General features: G+C 41.3%; 1 protein-coding gene across 2 annotated transcripts in view; it reads left to right on the forward strand.

Moving 5' to 3' along the window:
- The window catches only part of ANAPC5 (anaphase promoting complex subunit 5), a 42861-nt gene that overhangs the window by 18169 nt on the left and 3706 nt on the right, over positions 1-20986 (forward strand). For both annotated transcript variants that reach the window (XM_027043935.2, XM_015063778.3), the window contains exons 8-15: positions 3769-3850; positions 4500-4589; positions 6538-6719; positions 7785-7920; positions 11772-11846; positions 14540-14661; positions 15125-15232; positions 15316-15463. In XM_027043935.2, the coding sequence (XP_026899736.1) occupies positions 3769-3850; positions 4500-4589; positions 6538-6719; positions 7785-7920; positions 11772-11846; positions 14540-14661; positions 15125-15232; positions 15316-15463 (943 nt within the window). The remainder of the gene's footprint in view (positions 1-3768; positions 3851-4499; positions 4590-6537; positions 6720-7784; positions 7921-11771; positions 11847-14539; positions 14662-15124; positions 15233-15315; positions 15464-20986) is intronic.

The following is a 20986-nucleotide window of genomic DNA, read 5'->3' on the forward strand; positions in this document are numbered from 1 at the left end:
CAGTTAAGCGTGGGACCCTCGATTTTGGCTCAGGTGATGATCTCATGGTTGGTGGGATTGAGCCCTCCACTGGTTCTGCTCTGACAGTGGAGCCTGCTTGGAGTTCCCTCTCTCCTTCTCTCTGCCAGGTTCCTGCTTGCACTCTTTCTCTCAAAATGAAAGAAGAAAGAGGAGGAGGACGAGGAAGGAGGAAGAAGAAGAAGAAGAAGAAGAAGAAGAAGAAGAAGAAAGATACCCTCCTACCTGGGCTTGTCAATAACTTCCCAAGAGGGAAGTTCCATGGACAGCAGTTAATGAAGACCTTCTCCTTAAGCAGTCTGCCCCCTGGTGTCACCAGTGAGCATTACTAGCTAGTGTATGGCCTCTTTCCTTACTTCTAAGAACAATAGCCTTTGAATTAAAAGGAAATTAGGTCATTAGGCCAGAGATTCCCAAAAGGAATTTTTGGAGGTAATGATGGGGATACAAAAGCTATTTTCAGTATTTCAAAAAGCCAAAATGAAGTTGTACCTTTACTGGATAAAACACTGTACGGCTCACTAAGCCACATATTTGTGCTTTTGGACAGAATTCAGGCAGCTCAGTGAGGTGACACTGGCTTATGCCATTGTTAAGATATGCTTATGATTTTAATGAATAAAAATAGGAAAATTCCCCAATTATTTAGTAAATGGAGTTATGTCAATAAAACCTTAAAACATGGGGGCTATTTTGGAAACTGAAATAATGTGAATAAGGGTAAAAAAACTGGGAATTATTCATTGAAGGGGTCTCCCTGCCCCCCATGACTTTTTCTCATTTGAGAGAAATGTGGTCTCTGCTACAGGCATCTTTAAATAGAGACTGTAGGGTATGTTACTGTAAATATGGTGTCCAAAGTTCAAGAGCTGAGACTTCTACCCCTTGCACTATGGGTCAGAAATGCTACTAATTTCTTTTATTTTTATTTTTATTATTTTTTTTATTTTAGAGAAAGAGTGAGTAGGGGAGGGGGGCAGAGGGAGAGAGAGAAACTTTTTAAAAAAGTTTGAGAGACAGAGTATGAGCAGGGGAAGCGACAGGGGGAGAGAGAGAAACTTAAAGTTTATTTATTTTGGGGGGGGAGGGGGGAGAGGCAGAGAGCGAGGGAGAATCCCAAGCAGGCTCTGGCTCAGACTCAAGAAACTGTGAGATCATGGCCTCAGCCAAAATCAAGAGTTGGACGCTTAATCGACCAAGCCATCCAGGAGCCCTGAGAGAGAGAATCTTAAGCAAGCCCCACACTCTGTGCAGAGCCTGACATGGGTCTCAATCCCACAATCCTAGGATGATGACCTGAGCAGAAATCAAGAGTCGGATCTCAACAGACTGAGCCACCCAGGTGGCCCTCTGTGGCCCTCTGTTAATTTCTGATTGTCTCATTTTAAAAGGGACATTGACAGGCTGGAGCTTGTGTAGGGGACACTCTCCTTGTAGGTGTTCAAAGCCATGTCATATGAACAGTGTGGGAAGGGTATGAGAATGGTGAGCCTGGAGAGAAAATGATTTAGCCAAGCACGTGTTTGGCATCTTCATGTAGTAAAAGGTCATGTGAAGACAGCTTAGATTCCTGGAGAAGAACGAGAGCTAGGATGTGCGAGGGAAAGACAGTGCTTTCCTCATGATAAGGTTTTTCCACATGGAACCTCTAAGGAAGGACCAGTGGGGTGCTCAAGCCTAGACCAGAGGTGTCAATGAGAGAATTTAAGCATTACATTGATAGTTGGACTCAGGAAGGTTCAAGGCTACTCCAAACTCCATGATTTTATGAGATTCCATGTTATCTTTTGACAGTCGACTTCTTTTTGCCTGCCCAGCTGTAATGACCTCTTAATTGGGGCCTTCCATTTTTTAGTTGTCATAATAAATAGCAACACTATTTGTAGTATCTACCATTAACCGATTTCTGTGTTTAGACCAGTTTCTGGTAGGATTTAGAAATTTGTATCTAGCATTCTAGATACAAATAATCTGTTGTGCAGAATTTCTTTATATTTACAATATTATTAACAGATAGGTAGCTAACTGCATGAAATTAATTGCTAAATTAATTTACTTGGGTCCATGCTTCTTTGTTTCTAGTCCTGGAGCTGTGGGCCTGTATTCATCTCTGTCACGCAGCTTATAGGATTGTGGGGACTTCTTGAAAATCCTTATAGTTGTTTATTGAGCATCTATGGTATACTGGGTGCTGTTCTAGATGCTGAGGTTACAGCAGTGAAAAAAGAGGGGGAAAAAAGCCCCTGTTTTCATGGAGCTTGCCAGTGGGGGAGATAAACCATACACAACACTAAATATAAGTGTAATGTATCCAGGTGATAGATGAGGATAAAGGGTCGGGGAGTGCTGTTGTTTTCATAAGGGACACTTCTCCAGATATATGCACAGATCACTCCTTCAATTTGTGAGTCTCTGTTTAATAAGGTAGCAGGTCAGCCCTCCCTAAGCTCTACTAACTTAATGTATGTATGTATTTGTATATATACATATATATATATATACATATATATATACACACACATATATACATATATGTATACACACACACACACATATATATATATTTTAATGTTTATTTTTGACAGAGAGAGAGAGAGAAAGAGTATGACCAGGGGAGGGGCAGAGAGAGGAGACAGAATCCGAAGCAGGCTCCAGGCTCTGAGCTGTCAGCACAGAGCCCGACGCAGGGCTCAAACCCACGAACCGTGAGATCATGACCTGAGCCAAAGTCAGACACTTAACTGACAGAGCCACCCAGGTACCCCTGCTAACTTAATGTTTGAATAGAGATTTAAATCAGTCTTTAATCTACCTGGGAATCTACCTTTTGATAGATGTATCTGGTTTCTTTATTCAAACAAGTGGTTATTGAGGAACACACCAGCTCTCCCTAATTAAAATGGATTGCGTGAGGCTGATGCTAGAGGTGAAAGAAAATTCCTTGTGTAAATGTTTCCTAAATAAGTGATACCCATTGATTCTATTTTGAGATCTTCAGTAACCCTGTGTTTATGAACTTCTTTTCTGTGACTTGCCACTGGGAAACCCAAAGTTTAAGAGCTCACCCTCTGCAGGCTATAAAGTAGTTGAAGAGATAAAATATACAACTGCAACTATAAAGTAGTTGAAGAGATAAAATTAACAAGTAGAAAGTGATTAACAGTAGTATTTAATTAAACACTACAAGGTGGGTTACAGATTGCATTTCTGTGGGTGTTTTCAGAGGTGACAGCTCAGTAGGGCCAAGGATAGTTGGCTGAATTTCTGCAGACCTTGAGATTAGCTCAGATCTCCCAGATGGAGGGGAACCACGTCAGCAGGAAAAAAATCTCAGAAGTGAGTATCCTCAAAATACTTTTTAAAACTAGTTTTGAAAAAATACAAAATTATCAAATGCCATTGTAAAAAAATTCACATAATGCAGAAGGGAGTGCAGTGAAAAGTGAAATATTGTATCCTCTCCTTGTCCATCCTCCCAGTGGTAGACAATTAAAATAAAAATCTTAGGAGCTGAGATCAAGAAAAGCCCTTCCTTCTTGCCCTTTGTAGTAGAAATCCACCTTAGAAAGGACATGTTCTGTCTCCTCTGTTAATGTTTCTCACTGCTAGGGGAGGAAGTGCCTCTGAGGGAATAAGGTCATTGTTAGAGCTTCCAACCTCAGATGAATTACCGTACAGATGCCTTCCCGTTAAGATGCTTGAACATGTTTGTGATTGTTAATGAGTTATTAATGTTCGGTCTGTCTCTAGTCAGCAGGCAGAGCTCGCCCTGCAAGAGGCGATTAGGATTGCCCAGGAGTCCAACGATCATGTGTGTCTCCAGCATTGCTTGGTGAGCCATCCCCTCCTGTCTCGGAAGTTTTGCCCGTGTGTTGAGTTGGCCTTCTGAAGGTCCCGTTCGAAATGGCTTGTTTTGCTGTTAGAAGGTCCTTAGCAATGAAGGGAAACTAGTTAGGTGGTTGTGGGAATTCAGAAAGGCAACCCATCATTATTATCTTTCTTAATTCATGATTTCTATTTCACTTTGCGGGGGAATTTCTTGCCTACAGATTTTAATGCAAAGCTAACACATTAAACATTGGCATTAACAAAAAAGTGAATACAACACCTAGTAACTTGATGAGACATCCTCTTGTGAAAGTGTAAACACCAAGCATAGGTAGAACACAGACTTCATTGAACAGTCCCTGAGAATCCCGATTTCTCAATTAAAGGCCACATGGGGGCTTCATTTTTTTTTTTTTTCCCCTGGGACACTTGCCACTCACTGCTGTCAGAGGTGAAGATCAGTGGTTTGTTTATTTCAGTCTGACAGTTTTAATGTGTTCAATGGTTTTCATTTAGGTTCATACTTCATGAAAGAGAATTTTAGAGGATTTGTCTGTTCTCTTGTTGAATCTTTCTTATAACCACACTGATATTTGAACAGAACGTTAAGCATTGTCATAGTTAGGATATATCCTGATGATTTCTCTTACCAGAGCTGGCTGTATGTCCTGGGGCAGAAGAGATCCGATAGCTATGTTCTGCTAGAGCATTCTGTGAAGAAGGCAGTACACTTTGGGTTACCGGTAAGGCTCATCTCCCTGTGAGATTATTTAAATAAATGGTGTGGTTTTATTCTTGGTAGTTTCATATGACCTTAATTATTAATGAAATCACTAAATTCTATTTGATGGGTTTCTCTCTGCTCCCTTTATCTTAATAACATCTATAAAATTTCTACTTATCAATTTGATGACGTCCTTATTTAGTTTATTGATCAACATTGACTTCCACATATTTACTTAGAAAAATTTCAGGAAAGATTTATTTTTTATTTTTTTTAATTTTTTTTCAACGTTTTTTATTTATTTTTGGGACAGAGAGAGACAGAGCATGAACGGGGAGGGGCAGAGAGAGAGGGAGACACAGAATCGGAAACAGGCTCCAGGCTCCGAGCCATCAGCCCGACGCGGGGCTCGAGCTCACGGACCGCGAGATCGTGACCTGGCTGAAGTTGGACGCTTAACCGACTGCGCCACCCAGGCGCCCCAGGAAAGGTTTATTTTTAAATCAGGGGTTGGCAAACTCTTCAGCCCATGGGCCAAATCTGGCTTGCTGCCTGCTTTTATATGTCCCTCAAGCTAAGAATGGGTTTTACATTTTTAAATAGTTGCGGGTAAAAACAACAACAACAACAAAGAAGAATATGTGACAGAGACCAAATGTGGCCTGCAAAACCTAAATTATTTACTACCTGGCCCTTTATAGAACATGTTTGCTGATCCTTGTTCCAAAAGCAAACAAAGCCAGGAACCAGTAAACCTGACAGGCACATTTGTCCTTTCTTATTTTGAGTGACAGGGAAGGACCTGAGTTTTAGTCCTTGGTGACAAATACTCAGGGGCAATTAAATGGCATAGTTTCCACACATGTAGTAGTAATGACGGTCAGAATCTAGATTACTGTTCCTCAAAGAACCTTCTTCTGTCTCAAAAACATCTGCTGACAGCTACAAGCACGAAGGGGAGTGAGGCTGCTTAAGCATTCCGTCTCATGAGGTTTGCAGCAAGGTCCAGAAGAACTGAAAGTAATATGTGTAATAATTTAATGTATATGTTTTCTTAAAATTATAGTTGACACACTGTATATGCTTTTAAAATCTGTAAATTGTCCATTTGACTCATTTTGGGAAAGGAAACTTGTATGTACAGAATTGAATATAATGATAAAAGTAAGATGCCCCTTAAAATAAGTGATAGACATCTTAAGTACAATTTTTTGTTATGAATTTAAGCTGACTTTTTTTTTTAAGTTTATTTATTTGTTTTGAGAGAGAGTGTGTGTGTGAGAGAGAGAGAGAGAGAGAGCATGAGCTGGGGAGGAACAGAGAAAGAGGGAGAGAATCCCAAGCAAGCTCTGTGCGCAGAGCCCGATGCAGGGCTCCATCCCACAGACTGTGAGGTTGTGACCTGAGCTGAAATCAAGAGTCTGATGTTTAACCGAATGAGCCACCCAGGTGCCCCTAAGCTGACTTTTTAAAATTGTGCTTTCATCTTTGAAAATTATACCAGAAATTAATGAAAAGATAATTATGCTCATAATAGGCATCCTTTAAAAAGTCTCCTACTCCATAATGTTCCCAGCACTGTTTGACACATACTGTTTTATTTTAATTCTTAGAATATTTTTTTATGATAGGGTCGATACCCATTTTGCAGATGAGGAAGCTGAGGCTGGCTAAGAAGCTAACTGACCCTTAGGTCACAGAATAAATAGCAGAGAAAGTGTTTAAGTCCAAGCCCCTTTTATGTCAAAGCCCTGGCTCTTCCAGGTCTACCATCCGCCTCTCTTCCAGCTCCAGTTTTTCGGGAGCACAGTTCATATGGGTTAGGGTCAGGCTGTAGATACTTTCCTTTTAAATAATGCTGTCGGTTTACATGTGCTGAAACGTGAAATATGCCAAATTTCTGAAGAGCAAAACAAATTCTGTCATGTAATCTCTACCTTTCATCATGGGTACATCTGTCTCCTTAGTACCTTGCCTCCCTGGGAATCCAGTCCCTTGTTCAGCAGAGGGCTTTTGCTGGGAAGACGGCAAACAAACTGATGGATGCCCTTAAGGACTCTGACCTCCTGCACTGGAAACACAGCCTGTCAGAGCTCATCGATATCAGCATTGCACAGAAAACAGCCATCTGGAGACTCTATGGCCGCAGGTGGGTCTTCAAGCCGGCTGTCTAGGCCGAAGGGGCCATCCTTCCAGCTATGAGCAGAAGCTAGCAGAGTGGTTCTATGAAAGGCCAAACGGGCAAGTCATTTCCGCCTTTGATGAAAGTTGTTCGTGCAGGGGATTAAAGAAAATGCTTATAGTTTTAAAACACTTTATACTTTGCACAAACTTTGTAGAGTTCTTCCCTATGCTCATTCATATTTACTCCTCCCAACTGCTCTGTGAGGTCACTGGTCATTGAGCTCTCAGGTTCACACATCTGATCTGCCCAAGATCACAGATGTCATTAGCAAGTGACAGAGCCAAGGCTGAGACCCAGGTGGTCTGGCTCCAAGCACCATGCCCCTGTGATCTGGGATGGGAATCTCTGGAATGTCGCTTCCTGTCCATGGGAGGCATGAACCACATTTGCTCAGATTGGGCTTCCCCGTTAGCCAAGGTGTGTTCTCTGAAGTGTCTCTAGTCCCAGGTTTAATTTTCCATTTGGCCTCCTTTAGCTTGGAAATCAACTTCTTGAACGAGGTTTTTAATCCTGGAGCCCTGTCACTACCTCACCTCCCACCTAGACAGTCTGCTCTTTCTAGGAATTTGCTAATGAAAGGAAGTGCCTCCTTCAGCAGTCTTGTTTTTGTGCTCGAGATGATTTTTTGGCATGATGCGCTCTGAGACAGCTGCGAACACTGGCCACTGCTTGCATTGCCAGAGCAGATGGTGCCAGGATGGCATCGGGTCTGAATTTATCCGTGAAAACTAATTAACACGCTGTGACCACAGGGAAAATTAGAGGCAGTTGGGGGGTCTACGGCTTGGAACTTCCGGTTTGACCCTAACCTCTCCATGTTTCCTTTGGGGCTGCACACCCAGGGTGCTTTTCTGCTTTCCCTATGCTGAGGGCAGGAGGGCGGGCGGTGGGAGGCAGCTGCTCCCATGAAGCCAGAGCCTGCAGAGGGCCTTAGCTCCCTTCCATTCCCACTCAAGTAGTTGTGGGGTGTGGCTGAGGGGAGCCTGGGGCTCTCGACTGAAGGGAATTCCTTCCCGTGTCCTCGCCCAGCACCATGGCGCTGCAGCAAGCCCAGATGTTGCTGAGCATGAACAGCCTGGAGGCGGTGAATGCGGGTGTGCAGCAGAACAACACAGAGTCGTTTGCCGTCGCCCTCTGCCACCTCGCAGAGCTGCACGCAGAGCAGGTAGGCTGGTGGCTGGGCCTCCGTGCTCCCGGAGCAGTGGGGGTTCTGCTGTTTCTTTCCTCTGCTGCTGGGGAAAAGCACTGGGTATGTCTTGGACAGGTCTGGTTGGATGCAGGGGGCAGAAAGGGTAAAATCCCGTCAATGGAGATGGACTGGGTGTGGAGTCTACAAAGCTTGTTGAACTTGGGATCTCTTGTGGCATCGGCAAGGAGAATAAGAGGTCAGCTGTTTTTATGTCACAATTGGAATAAAAAGGAGTCTTTGAAACTTAAAGTAGTAGAGCTATGTATGTTTATAGGAGCTGCAAAAGCATAGCAGAAGTATTACTGAAATGATAATAGCTAATGTTTCATGTACCTTTGTTCTGTGCCAGGCCCTGTGCTTGGTTTTTTACTTGTATTATCTTACTGAATCCTTATAATAGCACCATTATTCTCAGCCTTATTAGTCTCCCTATTTCACAGAACAAGAAACTGAGATCCAGGGAGCTAAGTCCTATATCTACACCAGTTAATGTTAAGTCTCCAGCCCAAGTCTGATTGGCTCCTAAGAAGGACGGTGGGAATTGGATGTAACCTTGTAATTTTACAGGATTGTGTTTATAGGGGATTGATTAAAGGGTTTGTCATGCTGCTCTAGGCTTTCTCTCTCCTTTGCTCCAAAATGTCTCCTTTCATGGGAAAGGAGTCAGGGAAACCTCTTACCCAAGCGCTGTATCTCAGTAAACACTGCCTTGGCTACAAGTGCATTTCCTTGATCATATAACATTTCTCCACTTCTCTGTGGCGTCCATTATTGTTAGGTTGTATGATAGCACTCAGTATTCCCTAATCTGCAGCCTGAGGATCTATGGATGGTGTCCACCCTTTCAGAAGTCTATAAATACTTCCCTCCACTAAACTTATTTTAGCATTTTACTATCCTTTCAGTATCTCTGGAGACAAAGGGGATGGATGGACTCTGGCTGATGGGTCCCACATGCACCTTCATCAGCTGCCTTCTTCCTGCACCTGGGAAGCATCACCCACACTTTCTGAGAGCAAAACAGCTGCCAGCTAGCTGCACTTGCCATTTGCTTTCCCCAGGAATCTGCATGTTCATCTCACTCTTGGTTCTCCCCCACCTGCTTAATGACACTGGAACCTCTTTAACATCTCTTTTCCTCTCCTGGTACCATGGTTAAGTGGAGGAACTGGTAATGAATGAGTCGGTGAACCTTTAGTTAAGTATTTGGTATGAGCCTCGTGCGACTTTTTTTCCCCAACAACTTCATTGAGATATAATTCACACACCACTTTAAGTTTTCCTGTATGGCTATTTGAAGTCAGATTCTCCCCACCAACCCCAGCCTTACATAGTGGATAACTTCCGTTCAATTCCCTTTGAGTTATGTAGGATAGAAATGATTTTTTTTTTCTTCTGGACTGAAAATCTACTTAAAAAAATCTTGGTCTTGGCTCAATGTCTAAACCCTGAAGCTTTCTCCAAGGCCAATTATTAGACGTCTATCATTCTTCCTGGGGGATTTTTCTTGCTGTTGGATCTGTATTAGTATTTCCATCTTCATCTCCCTTATATCCCTAGGCTTATGTGAAAAACCTGCTGACCCATCATTGCCTGGCTCCAGTGGCCAGGATGTGTTGGGAAACTTTAGTATTGCACAGCTACAACATAGGCAGTGGCTTCTTCTTTTTTAAAAAAAGTTTTATTAATGTTTCTTTGTTTTTGAGAGAGAGAGAAACAGATCGTGATTGGGGGAGGGGCAGAGAGAGAGGGAGATACAGAATCCGAAGCAGGCTCCAGGCTCTGCGCTGTCCACATGGAGCCCTATGTGGGGCTTGAACCTATGAGCCGTGAGATCATGACCTGAGCCGTAGTCAGATGCTTAACCGACTGAGCCACCCAGGGCTCCTAGGCAGTGGCTTCTTAATTTCAATTCAGTCTCCTCCCACCTTCTCCTCAATCCGTCTTGGAAAGACTTTTCTAGATTAGAACATCAACCAGGTAGCTGTACCCACAGGGCTGATGATTGTCACATTTTTAATTATACACGTTAGGGAGGCACCTGTGAAATTGAGTTGGCCAACTGTGGAGAAGACAGCTTTATCATGAGTCTCCATTTGCTCTTTTATTTCCTTTATGTGTGCTTTGAATTGTGTTCTGAAATTGACCTCCAAATAAACTGGGTGCTGTTGTACTTTGGTATGGCCGTGACTTGGGCGTGAGTGAACCTACAAAAAAGTTACAGGGTCTGAATTGCTGTTCCTGACCTTCCTCCTATAACTCAGAGGAAGTACTAAGACAGCCAGCCTCTTGCTCTTTTTGTGTGATTCTAGACCATCTGGTATTCTTCTTCCAGCCTAAGGAGAGGCAGGTCGCAGTGGGGGTGTTTTGGGGGATACTGCAGTGTGTGTCTCTCTACTTGGCCTAAAGTTTTGACAACCCACCTCGATCCACATGCCCACCTCCCTCTGGCTGTCAATGGAAATCATTGGCAAGACTGGCCAGTTAAAAGTCCTAAGAATAAAAAGATTATTGACGTTGTATTATAATTCAGTGTAATTTCTACTTAATTTACGTCAAATGAAAGTTCACTTTTGGTCTAACTGAGCTTCTATGTAGACAGAAGGTATATCATCTAATCAAAGGATTAGGACACATTGAAAAGCTTTTGGAGTCAATAAGAAACATTGCAGGAACATAAGGGTATAAAAAAAGATGAATATGTATTCACAGAAAAAATATAAATGACCAGAGAACATGAAAAATTTTCAATCTAGTCATTAAAGAAATTCATGTTAATACAGTGAAATACGTTTCACCAATCAAATAGGCAACGCTTAAAAATTGTGGTAGGAGAGAGACATAGAAGGCTGTTATGAAAGTTCTCGGTACATTTCCGGAGGGTAATTTAGCAATGTGTATCAAAGGGCTTAGGAGTGCCTACCATTTGACCAGCCAGTTCCACTTCAAAGGTCTTATCCTAAGGAAAGGACTGGACAAGTGGACAGTTACACAAAGGTGTGTGCACCAGGATATTCTCTGTAGCATCCTTAAAATGGAAAAAATTAGAAACGACCAAACTATCCCAAACTAGGAGGTCATTTAGATGTATCATAGTTCATTTACCTAATAAAATACTATGATGATATAACTTTGTATTTGTTAACACTGGAAAGATTGATTCAGTCAAAAAATATGGCTACCATGTAGTAAACAGTGTTCTAGGTAATTTACAAAAATAGTACGTATGCCTTTTTTTAGAATATGTGTATGTTTTTATTTATGTGCATAAGAGAAGTTTAGAAGGATATGTGCCCAAACATTCCTGTGATTATCTTTGGTGAAATTAAAGTTGGCCTTTTTCTTATTGTTTACATGTATTTTGTAAGTTTTTTTCCTAGAGTGAATATACATTCATTACATGTGTAATTAAAAAAAAAAAATTAGGGGGTGGCTCATCAGTTAAATATCCAACTTTGGCTCAGGTCATATTCTCACGGTTGGTGAGTTCGAGCCCCATGTCGGGCTCTGTGCTGACAGCCCAGAGCTTGGACCCTGCTTCAGACTCTGTGCTTCCCTCTTTCTCTGCCCCTCCCCCACCCACTCTCTGTCTCTCCCTCTCTCTCAAAAATGAATAAGCGTTAAAAAAAATTAAAAAAAAATTTTAATGAACAAAATATACTAGAACCTAAAAAAAAAAAATGACCCCCTGATGTATGACAGTCTCTGCTTCATGTCTTCTAGGGTGCTGTACCACAAGCAGGTGAATCATAGCAACATCCTATGAGTGGTGTAGCAGATGTAGTTTCAACACAGGTGTGTTCATCAGTTCGTGTGTTTCCATTTAGGGCTGTTTTGCTGCAGCTTCGGAAGTGTTGAAGCACTTGAAGGAACGATTCCCGCCGAATAGTCAGCATGCCCAGGTAATCTAACTTTTGCATGGCATCCGATTTATTTCCGAGGAGACCGTTTTTACTGTATTGTTGTCAGAGTGGAATATTTTAAGGCTTCCTCTCGGTTTTTTGTGTCTTGGTTCCTTTCTGTGTCATCTGTGCATTGAGGTCAATATAGATGCATACCAGCCTCTAAGCTCTGTGCAAGGCAGAGAATGGGTGCCTGGGTGGCTTAGTCGTTTGAGTGTTTGACTCTTGATTTTGGCTCAGGTCATGATCTCAGGATTTGTGGGATTGAGCCCCGCATCGGGCTCCATGCTGATAGCACAGGGGCTGCTTGGGATTCTCTCTCTCCCTGTCTGCCTCTCCCACACTTGCCCCCCCCCCCCTCAAAATAAATAAATAAACTTTAAAAAAATAAAAAGAAGGCAGAGGGATGCATGGGTGGCTCAGTTGGTTAAGTGTTTGACTTTGGCTCAGGTCATGATCTCACAGTTCTTGAGTTTGAGCCCCATGTTGGGCTCTGTGCCGACAGCTCAGAGCCTGGAGCCTGCTTGGGATTCTGTGTCTCCCTCTCTCTGCCCCTCCCCCACTTGCATGCATGCACATGTGCGCTCACTCGCTCTCTCCCTCTCTCAAAAATAAGCAAATATTAAAAAAAAAAAAAAGAAGGCAGAAAAATAAACTCTGATACAAGATTTAAAGATTTATTTAGGGAACTTTTTTTCTCTCTGTCTTCATAGTTTTAAGTTTGTATTCCTTATATCTCTAACTGTGTGGAAATAAGAAAAGAAAATCATCCATGTCCATGGACAGATCAAGAATTAGGTCTCAGTTTGGTGCTGTGTCTCTTACTTGGCAACTCTAATCTCTTCCTCCCAGAATTAAATAACCTTTGGGAAGATGTTGTGCCCAGAGGGAATTGAATTAATTTTATAAAGCAGTCCCAAGCCCTGTGTTCGTTATTGCACTTTATCTATCTCTAATGGGGCTGAGAAACCTGTTACAGGAGCCCCTTCTTCTTCCCTCCCTTTCCAAGTTTAGTCTTCAATGGATTAGAGAATTTGAAATCTTAAGAGACCATGGCCTGGGAGTCTCCTAGTGCTGGTCACTGAGGCTGCCACTCCCACAGGTTGTTGGCTCCGTGTCATTAGCTATAGTGTGGGTGCCCCTCTGCATGTGAAGTGTGCTTGGGCCTCATTGCTGCCTTCAGCAGGCTATGATCTGAATTCAAAGTGCCCAGCTGGGAAGGTGGTCTGCACATAAGATAGAAGATGGGAGATGATAGCACCTAAGGATGATGTAGGAACGAAAGAATTAAGGTGGTTCTGTGGCAGTGCTAATGCAATGGAACAGTTTTGGTGACAGTTCTAGCTGTTGAAGAAAAAAAAAAAGGCAATTCACAGTTCACAGAAAAAACATATGGCCAGTAGGTATATGATAAGATGCTCAGCCTGGCTGGCAGTCAGGGAAATACCAGACAACAGTAATGAGATATTTCATACCTATCAGATTGGCCAAAGGTAGAATATCTGACAGTACCAAGTGTTGGCAAGGATATTACTGGTGGGAAGTATAAATTGGTATAACCCACTTGAAGAACAAATGGGCACTGTATTGAATTGAAGTTGTGTATGTCCTCCTCCCGTGTTTCCACTGCTTGCTGTAGACCTGACATAAACTCTTGCACCAGCAGAGATACACGAGAATGTTGATTGCAGCATTGTTCAGAAGAGTGAAAAATTGGCACTACCTAAATACTCATCATTGTGAGAACAGATATTCGTATAATTGAGAACTATTCGTTAGTGGAAAGGATAAACTAGAGCTACTTGTATTAACATGTGTAAGTCTGGGGGGTGGGAGGGAGGGGAAAGTGGGTGATGGACATTGAGGAGGGCACCTGTTGGGATGAGCACTGGGTGTTGTATGGAAACCAATTTGGCAATAAATTTCATATTGAATAAAACACACACACACACACACACACACACACACACACAAACATGTGTAAGTCCCAGAAAAATACTGTTGAGCTTAAGAGCAAGTTGTCAAAGGATACATAAAGTACAGCGGTATTTGCTTTCTGCAAAATTTAAAAACCTACAAGATCATACTATATATTGTTTAAGGGTAAGAATATATGCTGTAATAGTATAAAAACATGAGTGGGAATGATAAACACCAAATCAGGTGCTTACTTTGGTTTTATTTATTTATTTGTTTGTTTTTGAGAGAGAGAAAAAGAAGGCGCCAGTGAGGAAGGGGCAGAGAAAGAGAGAATCCCAGGAGGGGCAGAGAGAGACATAGAGAGAGACAGAGAGAGGGAGAGGGAGAGAAAGAGAGAAGCGGGGCTCGTGTTTACCCAATGCGGGACTCAAACTCACAAACCATTAGATCATGACCTGAGCTGAAGTCAGACACTTAACAACTGAGACACCCAGGTGCCCCAGGTGCTTACTTTGGATAAAGAAAGAGAGGAATGGAATTTGCAAAAGACTTCGTTAGTATGCAGTAATATCTGAAGCAAATCAAAATGTTGTGTTTTGACAAAGTTGGTGATTGGCACACATGTGTTTGTTACTTTATTCTTAGGGCTTTTTTACATCCTTGAAATATTTATAAAAAATTTTTAAATCTCAAAAATGCTGAAATATTTTTATATCTGTTGAATAACGAGGTGAACACTTGCATTTTGTCCTCAATTTTTTTTTTCTTATTAGCTATGGATGCTATGTGATCAAAAAATACAGTTTGACAGAGCAATGAATGATGGCAAATACCATTTGGCTGATTCACTTGTTACAGGAATCACAGCTCTTAACAGCATAGAGGGTGTATACAGGTAAGAAACTTTGAAGATTCCAGCCCCAGAATAAGGTAGTTCTTAAATGGCTTTATTCTTATTTTTGTGTGGATTAATTTATTAACTTTAGCTTGGGAAAAAACTTTTTTTTCCTATTTATTACAGGAAATTAGAAAATACAGATGAGTAATAGGGAGAAAATAAGTATCACCCAGAGAAAATCACGAACATTCTAATATCTGTAATTCCAGACTTGTTTTTTTCTTGTGTGTGTGTGTGGGGGGGGGGTGCCGGGAGGGGTGAATACACACATGTTTACACACACACACACGCACACTTTTTTTTCTCCTCTTTTAACAAAAATTGTATCAGGCAAAGTTCTTCCCCTTGGGAGATTTACAGTCTAATTGAGGAAGTAGAGATTGTAACCCTGAAAGTGACTATACTTGCAACCCTGGTAAAATATCAGCATAACCATTTGTTTATTTTGTTTCTGTGTCAGAAAAGCAATTGTACTACAAGCTCAGAACCAAATGTCAGAGGCACACAAGCTTTTGCAAAAATTGTTGATTCATTGTCAGAAAATCAGGAATACAGAAATGGTGATCAGGTAAGGGAAGTCCCTTGAACATTTCCTACAGGTGGTCCTTTGTGCTGGATCTTCTCATCCCATGTCTTCCTCTTTGTGGGCAGTGTCCTGCTGTCTGTGGCCGAGCTATACTGGCGGTCTTCCTCCCCTACCATCGCGCTGCCTGTGCTCCTGCAGGCTCTGGCCCTCTCCAAGGAGTACCGGTTACAGTACTTGGCCTCTGAAACGGTGCTGAACTTGGCTTTTGCTCAGGTAAGCTGATCTCTGTTTTTATAGCACATATTTGTGCTCAAGAACTGCTTAGTCTGTTACTGCTTTTTGGTTTTGAAAGGGATAATAATGAGCTTTGACTTCTTAATACTGAAGTCTGGGAATACAGTCTCATTGTGTAAGCCCTCCAGGAAGTCTGAAGCTGTGAACCTGGTGGCTATACCAAGCTGTGTATCTAATAAAGGGGATGCACCCATTCATCGAGGACACTTGCATCATATTAATGATTTAGCTGGCCCAGAGCTCTGCTTGATTAACAAGGGGATAAATAAAGAAATGAGGAAGTTGTGTGTTCATTGAAAGGTTTTGGAAGTTAAAAGGTATTTTATGTTTGTTTACTGTCTCCCCCTGAGGAATGTAAAGGCCGTGAGAAAAAGGACTTTGTTTTCTCCTTGCTGTATCTTCTGGTACCTAGTAGGACCTCTACATAATAGGCTTTTAATAAATATTTATTGAATGAATGCATTTTGAACTCACTGGCGCTAGGAGAATTTACTAACTAAAGCAGAGATTTCCCAAACCATGCATTAGATTAATTAGGAAGGGGCACCTGCGTGGCTCAGTCCGTTGAGTGTCGGACTCTTGATTTTGGCTCAGATCATGTTTTACATTATGGTTTGTGGGTTCAAGCCCTGCGTTGGGCTGGCTCTGTGCTGACATCGTGGAGCCTGCTTGGGATTCTCTATCTTCCTGGTCTCTCTCTTCCTACCCTGCTCGTGCTTTTTCCTTCTCTCTCAAAATAAATAAATAAACTTTACAGAAAGAAAGAAAAGGGGCACCTGGGTGGCTCAGTTGGCTGAGCATCTGACTTCCGCTCAGGTCATGATTTCAAGGTTTGTGAGTTTGAGCCCCAGACAGCCTGTTGGTGCAGGGCCCACTTCAGATCCTCTGTCCCCCTATCTCTCTGCCTCTTCCCTGCTTATGCTCTCTCTCTCTCTCAAAAAATAAACAAAACATTAAAAAAAAGAAGCAAGAAAAAAAATTGGGGAGATTTAAAAAATATCTACATATCTGGGGGCACCTGGGTGGCTCAGTTGGTTAAGCATCCGACTTCAGCTCAAGTCATGATCTTGCAGTTCCTGGTTCAAGTCCCACATCAGGCTCTCTGCTATGAGCACAGAGCCCGCTTTGGATCCTGATCGTGTCTCCCTCTTTCTCTGCCCCTCCTCCACTTGTGCTTTCCTTCTCTCAAAAATAAATAAACATTAAAAAAAATCTACATATCTGGCTTTGCCTTGAAACATGGAGTCAGAATCTCTAGGGAAGGAGCAGAGGACTCTAATCTGTTTTCCAGCTCTAGTGATTTTTTTTCTCAATTAAGATAAAATTCACGTAACATAAAATTTACCATTTTAATCATTTTAATGGGTACAATTCAGTGGTTTTAAGAATATTTACAGTGTTTTGCAGCCATCAACACTGTTTAATTTCAGAATATCTTCATCATTCCGAAAAGAAACCTGGACTCATTAAGTAGTAACTCCCATTAACCACCAAGCTACTTTCTGTCTCTGTGGGTTTGCCTATTCCGGATCTTTCATATAAATGGAATCATACAATATCTGGCCTTATGTAGTCTGGCTTCTTCACTTAGTAAGATGTTTTCAGGGTTCATTCATGTTAATGGGACGTTCAGCATGTGTCACTGCTTCATTCCTTTTATTATTTATTTATTCTTTTATTCCTTTATTTATTTTAAGTTTATTTATTTATTTTGAGAGAGAGAGCTGCCAAAGAGAGGAGAGAGAGAATCCAAAGCAGGCTCCACACTATCAGTCTGAAGCGGGACTCAAACCCATGAACTGTGAGATCATGACCTGAGCTGAAATGAAGAGTGGGAAGCTTAACCGACTGAGCCACCCAGGTGCCCCGCTTCATTCCTTTTAATGGCTGAATAATACTCCACTGGATGGATAGACTACATTTTGTCCATCCGTTGGTAGGCATTTGGGTCAGCTATTATAAATAGCTGCTTTAAAAATTTATTTTAAATTGTTTATTTATTTAGAGAGAGAGGGAGAGAGAATATCCCAAGCAGGCTTTGCACTGTCAGCACAGAGCCCAACTTGGAGCTAGATCCCACTAGATCCCATGAACTATGAGATCATGATCTGAGCTGAAATCAAGAGTCAGATGCTTAACCAACTGAGCCACCCAGGTGCCCCTGGATAGCTGCTTTTAACATTCACATATAAGTTTTTGTGTAGTTACATGTTTTCATTTCTCTTGGACTTACTTAAGAGTAGAATTGCTGGGTCATATGATAATTCCATATCTAACTTTTTGTGGAACCACCAAACTTCCACAGTGACTGCACCATCTCTTCTCACCAGCAATGTATGAAGGTTCCCGTTTTTCCATGTTCTTGCCAGTACTTGTTATTTTCCTTTTTTTTTTTTTTTTTTGGTATTATACCCATTTGACTATAAAGTTCTATCTCATTGTGGTTTTGATTTGTATTTTTCTAATAACTCATGATATTGAGCATCTTTTTGTGTGCTCTTGGCCATTTGTATATATTCTTTGGAGACATGTCTAAGTCCTTTATCCACTTTTTAATTGGGTTATTGTCTTTTTGATGTTCAGTTGTAAGATTGTTTTGTATATTCTGAATACTAGACCCTTGTCAGATATATGATTTGGAAATATGTTCTTTTCTCGGGGTTGTCTTTTTACTTTCTTGATCATGTCCTTTGATGCACTAAAGTTTTAAAATTTGATGAAATCCAATTTATCCTTTTTTTTCTTTTGCTGCTTGTGCTTTTTTTTTTTTTAAGTTCTTTGTTTTTTGTTTTTTTGGTTTACTTATTTTTGAGAGAGAGAGAGAGAAAGACAGAGCACAGGCAGGGGAGGGCCAGGGAGAGAGGGAGACACAGAATCCAAAGCAGGCTCCAGGCTCTGAGCTGTCAGCACAGAGCCTCTCAGAGCCTGACACGAGGGATTGAACTCATGAGCCATGAGATCATGACCTGAACTGAAGTCAGAACTCAACTGACTGAGCCACCCAGGCACCCCTGTTGCTTGTGCTTTTGATGTTCTCCTTAAGAAACTGTTGCTTAATCCAAGTTCACAAAGATTTATACTTACGTTTCCTTCTAAGGTTTTGAATAGTTTTAGCTCTTCCATTTAGGTCTTTGATCAATTTAGAGTTAATTTTTTTAAAGTTTATTTATTTATTTTGAGAGAGGGAGAGAGCAGGGGAGGGGCAGAGAGAGAGGGGAGGGAGAATCCCAAGCAAACAAACCCTAAGATCATGACCCAAGCGAAAATCAAGATTCAGATGCCCAACCAACTGAGCCACCCAAGTGCCCTATTTTTGAGTTAATTTTTATATATGGCGTGAGGTAGGAGTCCAGCTTTATTCTTTCACATATGGATATCCCGGTGTCAAAGCACTACTTGTTGAAAACACTGTTCTTTTCCCATTGAGTAGTCTTGGCATCCATGTCAAAAATATTGATCATTAATGTATGGATTTATTTCTGCACTCTCAGTTCTATTCCATTGGTCTGTCCTTATGATAATACCACACTGTTTGATTATTATATCTTTGTAGTAAATTTAAAATTAGGATGGAAGTAAGAGTTCTCTAATTTTGTGCTTTTTTTTTCAAGATCATTTTGGCTGTTGGTATTCTCTTGCAATTCCATATGAATTTTAGAATAGCTTGTCCATTTCAGTAAAAATAGTATTCAGAGTTTTGATAAGGAATGTGTTCAATCTGTAGATGAATTTGGAGAGTGTTACCATCTTCACACTATTAAATCTTCCAGTCCATTAACACAGGCTGTCTTTTTTTTTTAGGTCTTCTTTAATTTCTTTTTCTTTTCTTTTCTTTTCTTTTTTTTTTTTAAGTTTACTTATTTACTTTGAGGCAGGGAGGAGCAGAGAGAGAGGAAGGGAGAGAGAGAATCCTAAGCAGGTTCTTTGCTCCCAGCACAGAGCCCAGTGTGGGGATCGAACTCATGAACCATGAGATCATGATCTGAGCCAAAATCAGGAGTTGGATGCTTAATGAGCTGAGTCACCCAGGTGCCCTAGGTCTTCTTTTTAGTTTTTTATTTTATTTATTTATTTTGAGAGGAGAGAGAGCAAGCAGGGGAGGGGCAGAGAGAGAGAGAATCCCAAGCAGGCTCCACACTGTTAGTGCAGAGCCCGATGCAGGGCTTGAACGCACGAATGGTGAGATCATGACCCGAGCTGAAATCAAGAGTTGGATGCTTAACCGACTGAGCCATCCAGGTGCTCCCCCCGCCCCCCAGGTCTTCTTTCATATCTTCAATAGTGTCTTCTAGTTTTCAGTGTACAATTCTTACAGGTTCTTAGTTAAATTTATTCCTAAGTATTTTATTCTTTTTGATGCTATCATAAATGGAATTTTAAAAATTAATTTTATTTTTGGATTGTTCATTGTTAGTGTATATTGATCTTACATCCTGCAACTTTGCTGAACTTGTTTAATACCTGTTACAGGTTTTTAAGGATTCTTTAGAAGTTTTCTGTATATAAGATCATGTAACTCTGCAAATACAGAGTTTTACTTCTTCCATTGCAATTTGAATGCCTTTCATTTCTTTTTCTTGCCCAATTGCCCCATGTAGAACTTTCAGAACAGTGCTGAATAGAAGTGGCAAGAATGTACATACTTGTTTTTGCTCCTGATCTTAGGGGCATGATTTTAGTCTTTTTTTTTTTTTTCCTGTTAATGTACTTTATTTATTTATTTATTTATTTATTTATTTATTTAATATATGAAATTTATTGTCAAATTGGTTTCCATACAACACCCAGTGCTCATCCCAAAAGATGCCCTCTTCAATGCCCATCACCTCCGCTCCCCTCCCTCCCACCCCCCATCAACCCTCAGTTTGTTCTCAGTTTTTAACAGTCTCTTATGCTTTGGCTCTCTCCCACTCTAACCACTTTTTTTTTTTTTTCCTTCCCCTCCCCCATGGATTTCTGTTAAGTTTCTCAGGAGGATCCACATAAGAGTGAAAACATACAGTATCTGTCTTTCTCTGTATGGCTTATTTCACTTAGCATCACACTCTCCAGTTCCATCCACGTTGCTACAAAGGGCCATATTTCATTCTTTCTCATTGGCATGTAGTACTCCATTGTGTATATAAACCACAGTTTCTTTATCCATTCATCAGTTGATGGACATTTAGGCTTTTTCCATAATTTGGCTATTGTTGAGAGTGCTGCTATAAACATTGGGGTACAAGTGTCCCTATGCATCAGTACTCCTGTATCCCTTGGGTAAATTCCTAGCAGTGCTACAGCTGGGTCATAGAGTAGGTCTATTTTTAATTTTTTGAGGAACCTCCACACTGTTTTCCAGAGCGGCTGCACCAGTTTGCATTCCCACCAACAGTGCAAGAGGGTTCCCGTTTCTCCACCTCCTCTCCAGCATCTATAGTCTCCTGATTTGTTCATTTCGGCCACTCTGACTGGCGTGAGGTCAGGACTGAGTGTGGTTTTGATTTGTATTTCCCTGATGAG

Source organism: Acinonyx jubatus, chromosome D3 (assembly GCF_027475565.1).
Source record: "Acinonyx jubatus isolate Ajub_Pintada_27869175 chromosome D3, VMU_Ajub_asm_v1.0, whole genome shotgun sequence".
In the NCBI taxonomy this organism is placed as follows: Eukaryota; Metazoa; Chordata; class Mammalia; order Carnivora; family Felidae; genus Acinonyx; species Acinonyx jubatus.